The 19,072-nt window shown below is 48.8% G+C and overlaps 1 protein-coding gene across 2 annotated transcripts; it reads right to left on the bottom strand.

Annotated features, from left to right (window-relative positions):
* Window positions 1-1,091: 1,091 nt before the first annotated feature.
* Window positions 1,092-18,701, bottom strand: THAP8 (THAP domain containing 8). Of its 2 annotated transcripts, none has more exons than XM_008987789.4 (4): window positions 18,437-18,701; window positions 4,073-4,265; window positions 3,450-3,845; window positions 1,092-1,593 (listed from the first exon to the last, which is right to left on the bottom strand). In XM_008987789.4, the coding sequence occupies exons 1-4, from the start codon at window positions 18,517-18,519 to the stop codon at window positions 1,528-1,530; spliced, it is 738 nt and encodes a 245-aa protein (XP_008986037.1). In that variant the 5' UTR covers window positions 18,520-18,701; the 3' UTR covers window positions 1,092-1,527. The 2 variants fall into 2 exon arrangements, with proteins under 2 accessions (XP_008986037.1, XP_008986036.1); XM_008987788.4 differs by having other exon boundaries at window positions 1,092-1,674.
* Window positions 18,702-19,072: the final 371 nt, after the last annotated feature.

Consider the following 19,072-nt stretch of genomic DNA (forward strand, 5'->3'; position numbering starts at 1 on the left):
TAATACACAGGTCCAGTAGCTCCATCCCCAAAAGATTTCCAATCTCACTCTCCCCACCACTACCCCTGGCCCTCATCGTGGCCCATCCTTCCATCTTCTGCCACCTGGACTATGGCAACAGCTTCTTACCTGCTGTCCTGTCCCCTCCCAACATGCAGCCACAGGGACCCACGAACACCTGTCGCTTGGAAGCCTTCCTTCCCTCAGAGGGATCTGCCTGTAGCGCTGCACTCCGACTCGAAGTCGAGGCTCTCAGCCACGACCCACAGGCCCTATGGGAAACTGCCCCAGCATCTCTGCACTCACCTCCTCTCACCCTTTATCTTTTAATTTCATGGCTTTTATAGCAAATCACCCTCTTTTGTTCACTCCACCCCACCCACACCGACCTCCTTGCTCCTCCCTGCCCCAGGACCTTTGCAGTGGCTCTTAAGTGTGTGTGGTGTTTTAGTTTTTTTTTGAGATGGAGTTTACTTCTGTTGCCCATGCTGGAATGTAATGGCACAATCTCAGCTCACCACACAACCTTTGCCTCCCAAGTTCAAATAATTCTCCTGCCTCAGCCTCCTAAGTAGCTGGGATTACAGGGTATGCGCCACCACGCCTGGCTAATTTTTGTATTTTTTGTAGAGACAGGATTTCACCATGTTACCAGGCTGGTCTCAAACTGCTGACCTCAGGTGATCTGCCCGCCTCAGCCTTCCAGTGTTGGGATTACAGGTGTGAGCCACCGTACCGGTCCTGCACTGGCTCTTTGTGATGCCTGGAATGCTCTTCCCCCAGATCTCTGCATGGCTCCTTCTGCCCATTTTAGGATCCTACCTGTTGTGTCTTTTCACCATCTCTGCTCTAGAACTGCACCCCTTCCTCCCTTCCCTACCATAGTTTTCTCCATAGCAACACTGCCTCCCAGCCCTGACACCCCTGACAGGAGGCCGTCTCTCCAGGGCCTTTTCATCCTCTGGAACCCAGGCCTGCAGCCCTCCAGCACAGCCCCTTCTCATCACCCAGGTCTCTGCTAAAACCTGGCTTTAGAGGGCTGTACCCTGAGCCCAAACCGAATTTTTTTTGTCTTTATAGCACTCGTCACGTCTGCAGTGTTCTTTTTATTTGTTTACTAGATCGTCTACTCAAGTAGAATGAGCACCATGAGGGCAGGGATTTTCTCAGCTGTGTTCACCATGGTACCCTCAACTCAGTATCAGGCTTGGCCAAAGCCATGGGTCTCCTCAGAACCAGGTACAATTCTCCCAAACACTTGTTCTGCTCTGAGGTTGTTGTACTGATTTGCAAAGATCTGAGATGGGGGTGGCAGAAGCCGAGTACCCAGGGATTCGGGCTGAGAGACTTGAGCCCAGGTCACCCTGAAGGTTCAAGAGGTCCCTAGGAATGGGGTAGAACCCAGGCCCATGAGGGAGGCACTGCCACTCCCCAGGCATAGGCAGTGGTGCTGGGCCAAGCCCATGCGTAATGTCTCTCCTCCTCCATCTTCTATCTTCTGTCCCTTGACATTGTCTGTCTTGATCCTTATGCAGTGGGGGTCTGAGTGTCCAGGAACTCCGGCTTGGCATCCAATGTGGCAGGTGCAGGGCCCTGGGCAAAGACCACGGCTATGTCAGGCCCTCCACAGATGATGGTGAAGGTTTGGGATTCCTCAGGTCCAAGGACCCTCGTCTAAGGCAAAGTGGTAGAGACGGGGAATATTATGGAGCAAGTTAGGGGAGAGACAGATATGGTACAGAATAGGGGGGCAAAGGTGGGGGGGGCGTGTCAGGAAACAGAGAGAGATGTGGGCAGAGGTATGAGGAGACAGGAAAGTAGGTGTGAGGGCCAGAGAGACATTCATGGGAGAGGAAAGAAGGATGGGGAAATGGGAAGAGAAATGCAGGGGTACAGACACATGTGGGGAAGAGAGATGTGGAGACAGGGTCAGAGATATGGGGGAGAGAGAAAATATGCAGATGAAGAGAGACATAGGGAGGTGAGGAAACAGGTGAGGGACAGAGATGATGGGAAGAAATACAATGAATGTTGGGGAGGGAGATTGAGAGGTAGGAATAGATGAGCAGGAGACAGAGATTGAATGAGGGGAGGGGAGGTAGAGAGATGCAGTCAGCCCAGGGGCTCTGGCAGGCTCCACAAAGAGCCCCAGGCCCGAGTCTGAGCTCTGTCTCTGCCCCACTGTCCCTCTGTGTCCCAGGCCACAGTCTCAAACTTCAAGCCCCCAGAGGCAGCCACACTGTAGCTCCAGCCTACTGCTATAACCTGGGAACACAAACCCAGTGCTGCTAGATCTGCAGAGCCTTCCAGAAAGACCAGACTTTTTTTTTTCTTTTGAGCCAGGGTCTCAGTTTCCCCAGGCTGGAGTGTAGTAGCACAATCACAGCTCATTGCAACCTTGACCTTCTGGGCTCAAGCAATCCTCCCACTTCAGCCTCTTGAAGAGCTGGAATTATAGATGTAACACCTGGCTAACTTTTTGTATTTCTTGTAGAGATGGGGTTTTACCACCATGTTGCCCACTCTGGTCTCAAAACCCTGGGCTCAACTGATTTATCTGCCTCTGCCTCCTGTATTTTACTGAGACACGGTCTCAACATGTCCAGGCTGGTCTTGAACTCTAAGGCTCAAACAATCTGCCCACCTTGGCCTCCCAAAATTTTAGGACACACACATGACCCACTGCATTTTGAAAATTAACCTTGTAGCTCCAGCTCAAAGGATCACAGTGAGTTTTCAACTCACTATGTTATAACTCTGTGTCTGGCAGACAGTAAGAGCTCCTCAAATATTATTTAGCATTAATAAATGGACCAATCATTACTCAGCTCCAACTAATAGTTGTTTGGCATTGCCAGATTTTGTTTTTCAAGAAATTTGTTTTAATTTTCTGTAGAGACAGTGTCTTGCTATGTTGCCCTGACTAGTCTCGAACTCCTGGCCTCCAGCAATCCTCCTGTCTTGGCCTCCCAAAGTGTTGGGATTACAGGTGTGAGCCACTGAGCCCGGCCAAGTCAGAAATTTGGAAACACAGGTGAATGTTCTGATTTTTTTTTTTTTTTTTTTTTGAGACGGAGTTTCGCTCTTGTTACCCAGGCTGGAGTGCAATGGCACGATCACGGCTCACCGCAACCTCTGCCTCCTGGGTTCAGGCAATTCTCCTGCCTCAGCCTCCTGAGTAACTGGGATTACAGGCACGCGCCACCATGCCCAGCTAATTTTTTGTATTTTAGTAGAGACGGGGTTTCACCATGTTGACCAGGTTGGTCTCGATCTCTCGACCTCATGATCCACCCGCCTCGGCCTCCGAAAGTGCTGGGATTACAGGCTTGAGCCACCGCGCCCGGCCTGTTCTGATTTTTGAATAGGGGATCCTAGACAAAATGAAAACACACTGCAGGCCAGGCCAACACTCATGGATGGGGCTTCCAGGCTGGGGTGCCACTCACCAGGCGCTGCAGACCCTGGCGTGCCCGTGCCAGCAGACTCTCCCCATGCAGCTGCTGTGCCAACCGTTCCAGGGCCTGCAGCTGCGCCTGGTGCCGCTCTTGGCATCGCTGCAGCCTCTGCACCCGGCGCTGCAGTGCTCCCAGCACTGCGCCCAGCCCGGTCCAGGCCTGTTGGGCAGGGACTTCAGGCTGTGACTCCTCAGGAGTAGATGCAGGGGCCAGGGGGGTCAGGAGCATGGTGGCCGCAGTCTCAGGGCTCACCAATGTGGGGTCCAGCACCACTAGGTGCACTGGGCCAGAGACTGGGATGGCAGGGCCCTGGGGCAGGGGTATATTCTCCTGCGGGGGAGGTGGTGGCAAGACTGGCTTCTGGGTGCATCGGGTCCTCCGCTGACTCTGGAAAACAAGGCATGGGGTGAAGGAGTACCATGGCGAGACTTCGACTCAGGAGGAAAGGGCTGGAGGGTCAGTCTCCAGACTTGCCCAGGTAAGGCCTGACCTCAGGCAGGAACTGTCGTGGGGGTGGGGGGGGGAGGGCCGAAGGTCAGACTCAAGGAGGGACTTCCCTTAGGAGGGGAAGTCTGGGGGTCGGATTCCAGTAGTTAAGACCTCCCGGCGCTTACCTTGGCAGGTGATGCCCGGGAGAAGATTGATGGCACTGCATCAGGCCGCAGGTAGCGCACACCCCAGCGCCACTGGAAGCAGGAGGGCGTGAAGTGCTCGCTGCACAAGTGCTGGTGGCAGCTGGGCACCCAGTGCTCACGGCCCATGTGCTGCAGCCAGGCCTGCAGCCGGGGACCGTCCTTCAGTGGGAACCTGCATGGGTAGCGGGGGGCTGGGTCAGTGCTATGAGGTTCAGACCCATCCCTCCTGGAGGATACGCACCCTGGAGGTGTCTGGGCTCCAAGCCTGTGACTCCCTAGGGCCAGGAAGTAGACCTGTCTTGTGCCTAGGCTTTATTTCATACTCACAACCACAACCCTTTCTTCAGCTCCATCTTTTAGTAGTAGTAGTATCATTTTTTGAGATGGAGTCACTCTGTCGCCCAGCCTGGAGTGCAGTGGCACAATCTTGGCTCACTGCAAACTCTGCCTCCCAGGTTCAAGCAATTCTCCCATCTCAACCTCCTAAGTAGCTAGGATTTTAGGCACACACCACCATACCTGGCTAATTTTTGTATTTTTAGTAAAAACGGGGTTTCACCAGCCGGGCGTGGTAGCTCACGCCTATAATCCCAGCACTTTGGGAGGCCCAGGCGGGTAGATCACAAGGTCAAGAGATCGAGACCATCCTGGTCAACAAGGTGAAACCCCGTCTCTACTAAAAATACAAAAAATTAGCTGGGCATGGTGGTGCACGCCTGTAGTCCCAGCCACTTGGGAGGCTGAGGCAGAAGAATTGCTTGAACCCAGAAGGCAGAGGTTGTGGTGAGCCGAGATCACGCCATCGCACTCCAGCCTGGGTAACAAGAGCGAAACTCCATCTCAAAAAATAAAAAATATTGCAGGACTAAAACTCAGAGGTGTGGACAGGGCAGTGAAGAAGATTGGCAAAGTTCTGTTAACTAATGAAACAGTGACAGATCCTGAGAGCTCTACTTTTTGTGTATGCTTGAAAACACCCACTAACAAGTCTATAAACAACTCAATAACAATAAAACACAAATAAACTGATTCAAAAATGGGCAAAGGATTTGAACAGACATTTCTCCAAAGAAGACTTACGAATGGCCAGTAAGCACATGAAAATCTACTTGACATCTCTAATCTTTAGAGAAATTCAATATCAGAATCCTGATGAAACATCATTTCACAAATGCCAGAACAGCCAATATTTAACAACAACAACAAAAAGAGGCTGGGCACAGTGGCTCATGTCTGTAATCCCAGCACTTTGGGAGGCTGAGGCGGGAGGATCTCCTGAAGGCAGCATGTTCAAGACCATCCTGGGCAATATAGCAAGACTTTGTCTCTAGAAAAAAATATTTTTAAAATTAGCTGGGTGTGGCAATGTGCATCTACAATCCTGTCTCCTTAGGAGGCAATGTGGGAGGCTTGCTTAAGCTCAGGAGTTTGAATGCTGCAGTGAGCTCTGATCACACTACTGCATTCCGGCCTGGGCGATGGAGGAGGGGAAGGAGAAAGGGGAGGGAGGAAGAGGGGGAGGAAGAAGAGGAGGAGGAGAAGAAAAGTGTGTGTAAGGACGTGGAGAAACTGCTGGAACTCTGGTACACTGGTGGGAATGTAAAATGGTGCTGCCACTGTGGAAAACAATATAGCAGCTCCTCAAACACTGAAAAATAGAATTACCATATGATCCAGCAATTCCACTTCTGCTTATATACCCAAAGGAACCAAAAACAGGGTCTCAGAGAGATATTTGCACACCTGCATTCATAGCAGCATAAATCAGGCCTGGTGTGGTGGCTCAGGCCTGTAATCTCAACATTTCGGGAGGCTGTGGCAGGTGGATCCCTTGAGCCCAGGTGTTCAAGACCAGCCTGGGCAACAGGTGAAATCCTGTCTCTACAAAAAATAAAAAAATTAGCCAGATGTGGTGGCATGCACCTACAGGCCCAGCTACTGAGGAAACTGAGGTGGGAGGATCGCTTGAGCCCAAGAGGTTAAGGCCTCAGTGAGCCATGATCATGTTATTGCACTCCAGCCTGGGCAACAGAGTGACACACTGTCTCAAAAACAAACAGTCAGAAACATAGCAGCATAAATCACAACAGCCAAAATGTATAAGTGTCTATCAACAGATAAATAGATAGGAAAAACATTGCATATACATACAATGGAATTTTATTTCGTCATTTTAATTTTTTTGGAGACGAAGTCTCACTCTGTCACCCAGGCTAGAGTGCCCTAGCGAAATCTCAGCTCACTGTAATCTCTGCCTCCTGGGTTCAAACGATTCGCCTGCCTCAGCCTCCTGAGTAGCTGGGATTACAGGTGCCCACCATCATGCCTGGCTAATTTTTATATTTTTAATAGAGACAGGGTTTCACCATGTTGACCAGGTTGGTCTCAAACTCTGACCTCAGGTGGTCTACCCACCTCAGCCTCCCAAAGTGCTGGGATTACAGGCATCAGCCACCGCACTCACTGGAATTTTATTTAGTCTTAATCTGACATGCAACAACACAGATGAACTCTGAGGGCCATTAGGGTAAGTGAAATAAGGCAGTCACTAAGAGACGAATACTGATAATTTCACTTATATGAGACAGAACAGTCAAATTTCTAGAGACAGAGAGTGGAATGGTGGTTGCCAAGAGCTTGGGTGAGCAGGAAAGAGGGAATTGTCCAATGGGGATCGAGTGTTTTAGGAGAGGAAAATGTTCTGGAGATTGGTTATACAACAGTATGAATGTACTTAACGTTAGTGAACTGTACACTTAAAAATGATAACAATGGTAGATTTTATATATATTTGTCACAATTAAAATAATTTTGTTTAAATAGGCTAGGCACGGTGGCTCATGCCTATAATCCCAGCACTTTGGGAGGCTGAGGTAGGTGGCTCATTTGAGGTCAGACCTCAAGTGAATGTGAATTCAAGTTCAAGACCAGCCTGGCCAATGTGATGAAACCCCATCTCTACTAAAACTACAAAAATTAGTCATGACTGGTGGCGTGTGCCTGTAATCCCAGCTACTTGGGAGGCGGAGGCAGGAGAATCACTTGTACCTGGGAAGTGGAGGTTGCAGTGAGCTGAGATTGCGCCACTGCACTCCAGCCTGGGTGATACAGCAAGACTCTGTCTCAAAAAAAAAAAATCGTCCTATCTTGATGTTAGAGAAAACAAACAAACAAACAAAAACGGTTTTACATTTTAAAAACTAAAAGCTTTCTCAGTGGTTGCGGGTGGGGATTATCTGATGAGGGACCCTCTAAAGGTGCCCCACTTCTCCCATTTCCTGGTGCCACTTGTTCCTAGCATCTGAGCCTGCCCTCTCAGAGAGCAATGGCTTAGACCTGGGCTTAAGGCCACCCACGATAAAGACCTCCTTTTCCAGCCTTATTTGCAGCCAGGGGTGGCCACGTGATCAGGTGTTGGCCAGTTTGTCCTTAGCAGCTGCCAGAAGCTGTGAGACTGTAAATGCTTATTTCAAGCTGCTAAATTTCGGGATACTTTGTTACATAGGATTAGATAACTAAGACACATCTCCTGCACATGCCATCTTCGCAATGTTTTCCATATCTGTAATATTATTTCATATTTTTCTTAAAACTAACCAATTTTAAGTATTAAACAAAGATACCTAAAAGAGAAACTTTATACCACAATTGAAAATGGAAAACCAGTATCAATTCTATAAACAAAAGCTAACCATAAAAACATCAGATGCAGCTGGGTGGGGTGGCTCACCCCTGTAATCCCAGCACTTTGGGAAGCCAGAGCAGGTGGATCACAAGGTCAAGAAATGGAGACCATCCAGGCCAACATGGTGAAACCCGTCTCTACTAAAAAATACAAAAAATTGGGCCGTGCGCGGTGACTCACACTTGTAATCCCAGCACTTTGGGAGGCTGAGGCGGGTGGATCACGAGGTCAAGAGATCGAGACCATCCTAGTCAACCTGGTGAAACCCCATCTCTACTAAAAATACAAAAAATGAGCTGGACACAGTGGCGCGTGCCTGTAATCCCAGCTACTCGGGAGGCTGAGGCAGGAGAATTGCCTGAACCCAGGAGGCGGAGGTTGCGGTGAGCCGAGATTGCACCATTGCACTCCAGCCTGGGTAGTAAAAGCGAAACTCCGTGTCCAAAAAAAAAATACAAAAAATTAGCTGAGGGTGGTGGCACGTGCCTGTAGTTCCAGCTACTCGGGTGGCTGAGGCAGGAGAATTGCTCAAACCCAGAGGTGGAGGTTGCAGTGAGCTGAAACTGCGCCACTGCATGCCAGCCTGGCACCTGGTGACAGAGTGAGACTCTGTCTCAAAAAAAAAAAAAAAAAAATCAGATACCATTACCTAGTGAGGACTATGAGCCTGAGGCCTGTTTTCTCTCTCTTTTTTTTTTTTTTTTTTTTTTAGAGACAGGGTTTTGCTCTGTTGCCTAGACTAAAGTGCAGTGGCATGATCATGGCTTACTGTAGCCCTGAACTGCTGGGGCCAAGTGAGCCTCCCACCTCAGCCTCCCAAGTAGCTGGGACCACAGGCATGTGCCACTACACCTGGCTAATTTAAAATTCTTTTTGTAGGGATGAAGGTCCCACTATGTTTTCTAGACCGGTCTTCAACTCCCAGACTGAAGTGATCCTCCCACCTTGGCCTCCCAAAGTGCAGCCATTACAGACATGAGCCACTGCATCACACCCCTGCTCTTACTTTGTTGAAAACAAAGACTAATGAGTGTTAGAGAATTAGGAAAAAAAAAAAAAAGAGAATTAGGGACAAAATTACTACAGGAGATAGGGTAAATAAACACAGGCACATTCACACAAAAGAATATGATGTAGCTATAAAACAGAATGTAATGCTGGGTGCGGTGACTCACGCCTGTAATCCCAGCACTTTGGGAGGCTGAGGCAGGCGGATCACTTGAGGTTGGGAGTTCGAGACCAGCCTGGCCAACATGGTGAAAACCCATCTCAACTAAAAAGACAAAAATTAGCCGGATGTAGTGGCCAGCACTTGTAATCCTAGCTACTCAGGAGGCTGAGGCAGGAGAATCACTTGAACCCAGGAGGTGGAGGCCACAGTGAGCCAAGATCGCACCATCACATTCCAGTCTGGGTGACAAGAATGCAACTCTGTCTCAAAAAAAAAAAAACAGAATGTAGAGGCACTCTGTGAACTGACATACTTTTGTCAAGCACATATTATGTGAAAAAAAGCAAGGTTCTAAACAGACAATCTCAGCTTTTAGTCATGTGGTAGACCCCCAAAAGCTATCCATGTCCTAATCCCTATAAACTGTGTCTCTTACCTTATTTATTTATTCATTTATTTATTTTGAGACAGGGTCTTGCTCTGTCACCCAGGTTGGAGTGCAGTATCGTGATCTTGGCTCCTTGTGGCCTCAAACTCCCCAGGCTCAGGCAATCCTCCCACCTCAGCCTCCCAAGTAGCTGGGACTACAGGCATGTACCACATGCTTGGCTAATTTTCTTTTTCTTTTTTTTTTGAGACGGAGTTTCGCTCTTGTTATCCAGGCTGGAGTGCAATGGCGCCATCTCGGCTCACCGCAATCTCCACCTCCTGGGTTCAGGCAATTCCCCTGCCTCAGCCTCCCGAGCAGCTGGGATTACAGGCACACACCACCGTGCCCAGCTAATTTTTTTGTATTTTTAGTAGAGACGGGGTTTCACCATGTTGACCAGGATGGTCTCAATCTGTTGACCTCATGATCCACCCGCCTTGGCCTCCCAAAGTGCTGGGATTATAGGCATGAGCCACTGCACCCAGTCTGAATATTACATTATATGACAAAAGATGTGACAAAGTTAAGGATAGAGATATTATCCTGGATCATCTGGATTGGCCCTAAATGCCACTACAAGTATCCTTATAAGAAGGAGTATAAGATATTACCACAGACAAGAAATGCAACCATGAAGCCAGAGACTGGAGAGATGTCGCCACAAGCCAAGGACTGCCTGCAGCCACCAGGAACCAGAAGAGGCAAAGAAGACATTCTCCCCCAGAACCTCCAAAGGAGTACAGCCCTGCCAACACCTTGGTTTTGGCCCTGGAAAACCAATTTTGACTTCCGGCTTCTAGAACTGTTAGGAAATAATTTGTCTTGTTTTAAGCCACCAAGTTTGTTAGAGCAGCATGGGAAACTAATAAAGGGAGAAATAAGAACATTTATTCACATTTGCTGGTATTTGTATAAAGAAACCATGGTGATGTGGTTTGGCTCTGTGTCTCCACCCAAATCTCATCTCAAACTGTAATCCCCATGTGTCAAGGGAGGGACCTGATGAGAAGTGACTGGATCATGGGGGCTGTTTCCCCATGCTGTTTCCATGATTGTGAGTGAGTTCTCGAGGCCTGAGGGTTTAAAAGTGGCAGTTCCCCTCTCACTCTCTCTCTCCTGCCACCATGTAAAATGTTTGTTTCCCCTTCACCTTCCACCATGATTGTAAGTTTTCTGAGGCCTCCTTAGCCATTCAGAATGGTGAGTCCATTAAACATCTTTCCTTTATAAATTACCCAGTCTCAGGTAGTTCTTTTCAATAGTGTGAGAACAAACTAATACAGGAAGGACACACAAAAAACTAAAGCGGCTACCAGTGGGGAGGAGGCGAATGGGATGAACGGAGATGAGGAGCGCCAAGACCTCTCAGACAAAGGCAGATGGAGGCGGGCAGCTGGTGAAAGTGCACAGAAGGGCTGACGCAGAGAAGAGCCGTGGCACCCAGAGAGCAGAACCTCGGGGCACACAGCCAGGGAATCTGGCTGCTGCATTCAGCCTCCTTCCAAGATCCCAATGTTTTCAGCAGCCCCATTCTTTCTGGACACAAACATGAGATATATTGCAACAGCATTCCTCCATTTTCATCACCACCATCTCCCAGGCAGAGTCTGCCTGGGACTGGACTACTCATATCTATTCTTCTGCACTTTCCTTACTAAGAACTCCAACTTTCTTTGAGGCCATACTGTGTTCTGCTAAAAGACTGTATTTCCCAGGATCCTCTGCAGCTGGGTGGGGCCATGTGACTACCTTCTGGTGGATGAATGCATTAGTGTTGTGTGGGACCTCTGGGATGGTACCTTAAATGGAAGCGATGATCAACAGGATTCAGCAGCTCAAAGGGCAAAGGAAGAAAGTCAATATCCTAAGAAGCATCTCCTTAATTGGTCATTCTCTCTTGCTCCTCCGGATAGCAGTATTTATAATGGGCAATACTGCTTCCTAAAAAACTACCTTAAGCAGACAGCAAGTGTTCCCCTTTGTATGCAGTCAAATGCTCCACCACTGAGCTATACCCCCATGTTCCCCTTTGCAGAAACTATTTTACTCTTGGTGATCATCTTGTCCAGAGCATGGAGTGGCAAATACTGCCAGAAGCCCTTTTTTTTTCTTACTAACATAACTCAAAATTTCTTCAGGCTGATTAAATGCCCAGCTAAAAGACCACAATTCCCAGCCTCTTTTGCAGTTGGGGTGACCAATGATGAAAAGGTGCCACTGAAGTGGGGCATAGTGGCTCACACCTGTAATCCCAGCACTTTGAGAGGCCAAGGCGGGCAGATCACGAGGTTAAAAGATTGAGACCATCCTGGCCAACATGGTGAAACTCGTCTCTACTAAAAATACAAAAATTAGCTGGGTATGGTGGCACATGCCTGTAGTCTCAGCTACTTGGGAGGCTGAGGCAGGAGAATCGCTTGAACCCAAGAGGCGGAGGTTGCAGTGAGCCGAGATCACACTACTGCACTCCAGCCTGGGTGACAGAGTGATATTCCATCTCAAAAAAAAGCCTTATAGAGGCTGATTCAGTTTAGACCTGAACACTTTTTGCTCTTCCTCCCTTACCTTTTCCTCCTATAAGAATGGCAGCAATGGTGGCTGGGGCACTGGCAGCCACCTTGGATGGAAGCCACAGGCTAAGGATGACAGAGCAGAAAGAGGCCAGGAATGGTGGCTCACACCGGTAAACCCAGCACTTTGAAGGCCAAGTCGGGAGGATTATTTGAGACCAGGAGTTTGAGACCAGCCCAGCCAACAGGGCGAAACCTACTTCTACTAAAAATACAAAAATTAGGTGGGTATGGTAGCATGCGCCTGTAATTCCAGCTACTTGTGTGGCTGAGGCATGAGAATCCCTAGAACCCGGGAGGTAAAAGTTGCAGTGAGCTGAGACTGTGCCACTGCATTCCAGCTCAGGCGACAGAAGGCAACTGCCATGCAAGCAGGCAAGCAAGCAAGCGATAGGACTCTCATTTCTGATGACTCCAGAGCTACTATCCCAGTGCTGGTTTGCCAACCTCTGTACTTGTTCTATAAGAGGGAAAATAAACCCTGTGATAGACTGTATTACTGTTCAGAACGTCTGCTGCCTCTCTCCACATAAGGATTATACATCCCCACTCCACTGACTTGAGGCTTGCTATATAATTGCTCCAGCCAACAAAATGCCAGTGAAAGGAACATGGGCCACTTCTAAATATAAAACTGAACGAGAGCCATTGGGTGGTTCCCTCCACTTTCTCTTTTCCTTCTCGCACAAGACCAGCAATATTCCAAATAGGGACAGTTTCTTCAGCCTGAGACCCCAATTAAGATACTGTAAAGTAGGACCACAAAAGACCTGCAAAGAACATAGTGTTAGCAAGAAACACACCTTTGGGCCAGTTGTGATAATTTATGCCTAGAATCCTAGCACTTTGGGAGGACAAAGCAGGAGGACTGATCGAGCCCAGGAGTTCAAGCCCAGCCTGGGTAACGTAGTGGAAATTCATTTCTTTCTTTCTTTCTTTTCTTTTTTTTTTTTTTTTTTGAGACCGTGTTTTACTCTTGTTGCCTAGGGGGAGTGCAGTGGCACAATCTTGGCTCATTGCAACATCCGCCTCCCAGGTTCAAGTGATTCTCCTGCGTCAGCCTCCCGAGTAGCTGGGATTACAGGCACCTGTCACCATGCCCAGCTAATTTGTTATATTTTTATTAGAGATGGGGTTTGTTCTCTCCCTCCTTCTCCCTCTCTTTTTTTGAGACCGAGTCACTCTGTGGCCCAGCCTGGAATGCAATGGTACAATCTTGGCTCACTGCAACCTCTGCCTCCCAGTTCAAGAGACTCTTCCATCTCAGCCTCCTGAGTAGCTGGGATTACAGGCCCATGCCACCATGCCCAGCTAATTTTTGTATTTTTAGTAAAAACAGGGTTGCACCATGTTAGCCAGGCTGGTCTTAAACTTCTGACCTCAGGTAATCCACCCGCCTCAGCCTCCCAAATTGCTGGGATTACAGGCATGAGCCACTGTGCCCAGCCAAGACAGGGTTTCACCATGCCTGGCTAATTTTTACATTTTTAGTAAAAACGGGGTCATACCATGTTGGGCAGGCTGGTCTCAAACTCCTGACCTCGGCTGATCCACCAGCCTCAGGCTCCCAAAGTGCTGGGATTACAGGCATGAGCCATTCTGCCTCACCCAATGGGACTTCATTTCTACAAAAATGAGAAAAATTTGCCTAACAAGGTGGTGCCCGCCTGTAGGCCCCGATACTCAGGAGGCTGAGGAGGGAGGACTGCTTGAGCTGAGAAGTCTGAGGCTGCAGTGAACTATGATGATGCTGCACTCCAGCCCAAGTGATAGAGACCCTCTTCTTAAAAAAAAAAAAAATAGAAATACGCCTTTGTTGGAGTAAGCCGCTGAGATCTGAGAAGTTTGTTAGTGTAGTGTAACTCATCCACACAGATTCCTGTAGACCACATAATTCATTTCAGCAACTTGTATTGCAGGACGTTGTTACTGTGAAGCAGATTCCAAGTGATAAATCCCCTATAAGAGATGACCCCACTGCCATTGTCCCCGAAAGGGCCAAAGACAGAGCTAATGAAAACTAGCCAGGCATGATTGCGCATGCCTATAGTCCCAGGAGGCTGAGATGGAGTTGGTCCGAATGTTGTGGGTTATTGTTAAGATTTAACATTGCCTCCCCCGACAACCATGCTTGGTTAGCTTAAAAATAAAATGAAAAAAAAAGAAGGCTGAGATGGGAGGACTGCTTGAGACTGCGAGATTGACGCTGCACCACTGTACTCCAGCCTGGGTGACAAAGCAAGACCGTGTCGAGGGAGAGAGAGAGAGAGAATGAACAAACTAATGAGTGTTCCCTTTGGTTGCCAAGGCAGGCTTTCAAGTTGTTTCCTGGCAGCCACTTCCATCAACATGTCTCATCTTATCTCCCACCTGGCATCCAGGCCCTCTTCTAATTAAGTGGCTTCTGCAAGACTGACTCAGGAGTAGGCCCTGAGGTTGATAATGGGCTAGTCACTGGTGGGTGCCAATGAAGACATGAACTGATTTTTATACAGTCATCTGGCTGTCGTATACAGCTGTCATCATTTTCCTCCCTATTATTATTATTTTATAAAGATGGGGTTTCACATGATGGCCAGGCTGGTCTTGAACTCCTGACCTCAGGTGATCCGCCCACCTTGGCTTCCCAAAGTGCTAGGATTACAGGCGTGAATCAGCCCGTCCAGCCCCTCCTTATTATTACATACAAAGCACTTAGAACAGTGCCTGACATAAGGTAAATACTGTCTTACGTAACTATTGTTATTGTTATGAGAGAGGTTAAGAGTGGAAACCGGGGCCAGGTGCGGTGGCTCCTGCTTGTAATCCCAGCACTTTGGGAGGCCGAGGTGGTGAATTCAAGACCAGCCTGGCCAACACGGTGAAACCCCATCTCTACTAAAAATACAAAAATTAGCTGGGCCTGGTGGCTTATGCCTGTAATTCCAGATACTCAGGAGGCAGCCGTTGCAGTGAGGTGAGATAGTGCCAGTCTACTCCAGCCTGGGCAACAAGAGCAAAAGTTCGTCAATAGGAAAGAAAGAAAGGAAAGGAAGGAAGAAACAGAAGAATGAAAGAATGGTAACAGGGAAGCCAGCAAGCACCTGTCACTGTGTCTCATTAAGACATTATGGCAAGCCAGGTACGGTTGCTCACAGCTGTAATTCCAGCACTTGGGAGGCCAAAGCAGGTGGATCACCTAAGGTCAGGAGTTCAAGACCCACCTGGCCAACACGGTGAAACCCCATCTGTATTAAAAATACAAAGAATTAGCTGGGTATGGTGGTGTACACCTCTGGTCCCAGCTATTCTGGAGGCTGAGGTAGGAGAATCACTTGAACCTGGGAGGCAGAGGTTGCAGCTAACCACACCACTGCACTCCAGCCACTGGGTGGCAGAGCAAGACTCTGTCTCAAAAAAAAAAAGAGATGATGGCAGCCTGGACTACATGATGACAGTGGATGTGATGAGAAGTAGTCTGGGAATGTGGTTTTTTTTCCTTATTTTGAGACAGGGTCTCACAATAACAAGGCCCAGGCTGGAGTGCTGCAGCCCGATCACAGCTCACTGCAGCTTAGGCCTTCTGGGCTCCAGTGATTTTCCCACCTCAGCTTCCTGTGTAGCTGGAACTACAGGTGTACACCACCACATCCAGCTAATATTTTATATTTTATAGAGATGGGGTTTTTGCCATGTTGCCCAAGGCTGGTCTTGAATTCCTGGGACGGAGCAATCCTCCCACCTCGACTTTCTAAAGTGCTGGAATTATAGGAGTGAGATACCACACCCAGCCTATCTTTCCTTGTTTCTTAATGATTTATTTAGGATTTTCTCATTTGCATTTCTGTCTTATCAAGGTGTTGGAGATTTTGTTGTGGTTGTTGCAGGATGGAGACATGTTTTGAAGGTGGAGCCAAAGGGTTAAAGGACTAATGGTGGATGAAAAGGATCATGGGTTACTCCCAGGTCATGTATTCAGTTCCTCAGTGTTTGACCCCTCACCTATCCATGAGCTCTGTGACGGCAAAGACAAGATATGTCAGGGTTCTTTGCATTCAGCAGGGGCTTACTCACATTACCACCTGAGTTCTGCCTCCTGTCAGAGCAGTAGCAGCATTAGATTCTCACAGCAGTGTGAACCCTATTTGGAACTGGGCATGTGAGTGATGTAGGTTGCCTGCTTCTTATGAGAATCTAATGCCTGATGATCTGAAGAGTTTCATCCCAAAACCATTCCCCCAACCCCACCCCATCCGTAGAAAAAGTGCCTTCCACAAAACCAGCCGCTGGTGCCATAGGGTTGGGGACCGCTGCCATAGGCCCTAATGGGCCTTTGTTTGAAGAGGGAGTCTCAACAGTTTTTTTTTTTTTTTTTTTTTTTGAGACGGAGTTTCGCTTGTTACCCAGGCTGGAATGCAATGGCGTGATCTCGGCTCACCGCAACCTCCGCCTCCTGGGTTCAGGCAATTCTCCTCCCTCAGCCTCCTGAGTAGCTGGGATTACAGGCACGCACCACCATGCCCAGCTAATTTTTTGTATTTTTAGTAGAGTATTTTGTATTTTTCACGATGTTGACCAGGATGGTCTCGATCTCTTGACCTCGTGATCCACCTGCCTCGGCCTCCCAAAGTGCTGGGATTACAGGCGTGACCCACCATGTACCACAATAAACAGTGATTTTTAAGGTGAAATGTAAATGAAGCAGTGTTCAGATTGGCTCAAAGCAAATCAGAACTGTGCGTAAAGGGATCAATATCAGGTCTGGATGGTGATGTGGGCCCAGTGTTCTGTCTTCTCAGAAGCAATAAAGTTTACATCGATGTAGAATGTTTCCTTATCTGAAGCTCCAAACCTGGATTGCAAATAGGAACTGCTTTTCTGTGTCAAAGTGACTTAGCTCCTCCAGGCAAAAATGAGCTGTTTCATTCTTACTTGATGTAGTTTCAAAGAGCAAAGTGTGTGATCATCTCTGACTTTAGACAACCGTTTTCTACTAAGAAAGCAGTAGTCACTCAAAGGATGGGAGTTCTGCCACTTTACATCTGCAGTATGTCCAAGAAAAATATTTTTTCTTGGCTGGGTGCAGTGGCTCACGCCTGTAATCCAAGCACTTTGGGAGGCTGAAGCAGGAGGATCACTTGAGCCTAGGATTTTGAGACTAGACTGGGCAACATAGGGCAATCTTATCTCTCTCTTTTAAAAAAAAAATTTTTTTTTTTTTTGAGACAGAGTCTTGCTTTTGTCATTCACACTGGAGTGCAGTGGCAAGATCTCGGTTCACTACAACCTCTGCCTCCTGGGTTCAAGTGATTCTCCTACCTCTTGAGTATCTGGAATTACAGGTGTAAGCCACCAGGCCCAGCTAATTTTGATATTTTTAGTAGAGACCGGGTTTCACATGTTGCCAGACTGGTCTCAAACTCCTGACCTCGGGTGATCCACCCACTTCGGCCTCCCAAAGTGCTGGGATAACAGGCCTGAGCTACCGCGTCCGGCCAAAAAAATTTTTTTTTTCCAAAATTATCCAGGCCTGGTGGCGCGTGCCTTGGTCCCAGCTGCTTGGTAGGATGAGGTGGGAGGATCACTTGAGCCCGGAGACCGAGGTTGCAGTGAGCTGTGTTCATGCCACTGCATTCCAGACGGGGCGACAGAGCGATCCTGTCTCAAAAAAAGAAAAGGAAAAAAAAGGAGGCCGGGCGCGGTGGCTCAAGCCTGTAATCCCCGCACTTTGGGAAGCCGAGGCAGGTGGATCACGAGGTCAAGAGATCGAGACCATCCTGGTCAACATGGTGAAACCCCGTCTCTACTAAAAATACAAAAAATTAGCTGGACATGGTGGCGCGTGCCTGTAATCCCAGCTACTAAGGAGGCTGAGGCAGGAGAATTGTCTGAACCCAGGAGGCAGAGGTGGCGGTGAGCCGAGATCGAGCCATTGCATTCCAGCCTGGGTAACAAGAGCGAAACTCCGTCTCAAAAAAAAAAAAAGAAAAGAAAAAGAATAAAAAGGAAAGAAATTTTTTTCCTAGTAATTCTTCCACCAGTTGGCTTATGTCAGCTGAGAAACAAGAGGACAGATCTTTTACAGTCCAAGCTAATTCTGACTTTCCCAAGTATGACGAAAGAGAAGAGGTAAGGATGACTATATTTTTTAGCCTAAGCAACAAGAATGAAGTACGTACAAAGATGGGACAAACTGGAAGGTTTTGGGGGAGACAAGATCGCAAGCTCAGTTTCGGATGTTATTAGTTTCAGATGGCTCAAATGCGTGGTGAGGGCGACTGGACATCTCTTCGGTTCGCTCAGTTCGCTACCTGTAGTTAATTGTGTACTCCTGTTGTTTCCCACGCCTGCTTCTTTGCATGTGCAGTGTCCACTGTGGGTATGCAGTCTCCTCACGGTTGAACCCGCCTCGAGCTAGACCTAAAGCCCCGCACAACAGCGCTAAAGCTCGGGCCCCGCCCCTCCCAAGGCCCCGCCTCCCCCAAGCCCCGCCCCGTGTTGCGCTCACTTGTAGAAGCTCACAGGGCGGTTATCCGCGCCCAGGCGTCCCGCAGTGTTGGAGCAGTTCGGCGCTCTGCAGTACTTGGGCATGGCTGCCCAGCCCCGCTGAGTTTTGCCAGGTCAGCGGCTGCACTTTGGTTTTCGCCGAGCGCCGCCGAACCCTGCCTCGCCCGCGCGCTTGCCTCCTGCCTCACGTGACGTCCCTGGAGTCTCGTCACGTACCCGGGAGAGCTGGGAGCGCCTGGTCTACTAGGTGCCCCCTCCACAGTTCCACAGCCACGCCCTCATCACTTGGCGAATGAGCCAAAGCGAGTACTGTGCGTCTGCGCAAAACCGGCCCTTCGCCAACCCGACCTTCATCACGTGTTGGTGGAGAGGCGGCCTCACGGCGTTTCTGAGCTTGCGCCAACCAAATCAACTTGCCCCGCCCTTTGCTTACATCCGGGAGACCGTCAGAGCGCACATACTTCCTCTGGGTGGCGGCAAAAATCGAGGTGAGGCGGCTGTGGCCTTAGCCTCGTAAAAGTTAAAACCTATATGTTCCAGCGAATAATGAAAACGCAGTCTGGATAAAAGACCCCCCCGACGCTTGATCAGGCCCATCCTGTACACTAGCTGTGGCCCCGCCCCGCCAGGCACTCGC

The sequence above is a fragment of the Callithrix jacchus genome, chromosome 22, assembly GCF_049354715.1.
Source record: "Callithrix jacchus isolate 240 chromosome 22, calJac240_pri, whole genome shotgun sequence".
In the NCBI taxonomy this organism is placed as follows: Eukaryota; Metazoa; Chordata; class Mammalia; order Primates; family Cebidae; genus Callithrix; species Callithrix jacchus.

Coding starts and splice junctions, on each gene's coding strand:
- THAP8 (XM_008987788.4), bottom strand. CDS start 18,519: ATGCCCAAGTACTGCAGAGCGCCGAACTGCTCCAACACTGCGGGACGC. Junction 4,266..18,436: donor CGCCCTGTGAGCTTCTACAA/GTGAGCGCAACA, acceptor CTACCCATGCAG/GTTCCCACTGAAGGACGGTC. Junction 1,675..3,449: donor GCCAGGGTCTGCAGCGCCTG/GTGAGTGGCACC, acceptor ACTTTGCCTTAG/ACGAGGGTCCTTGGACCTGA.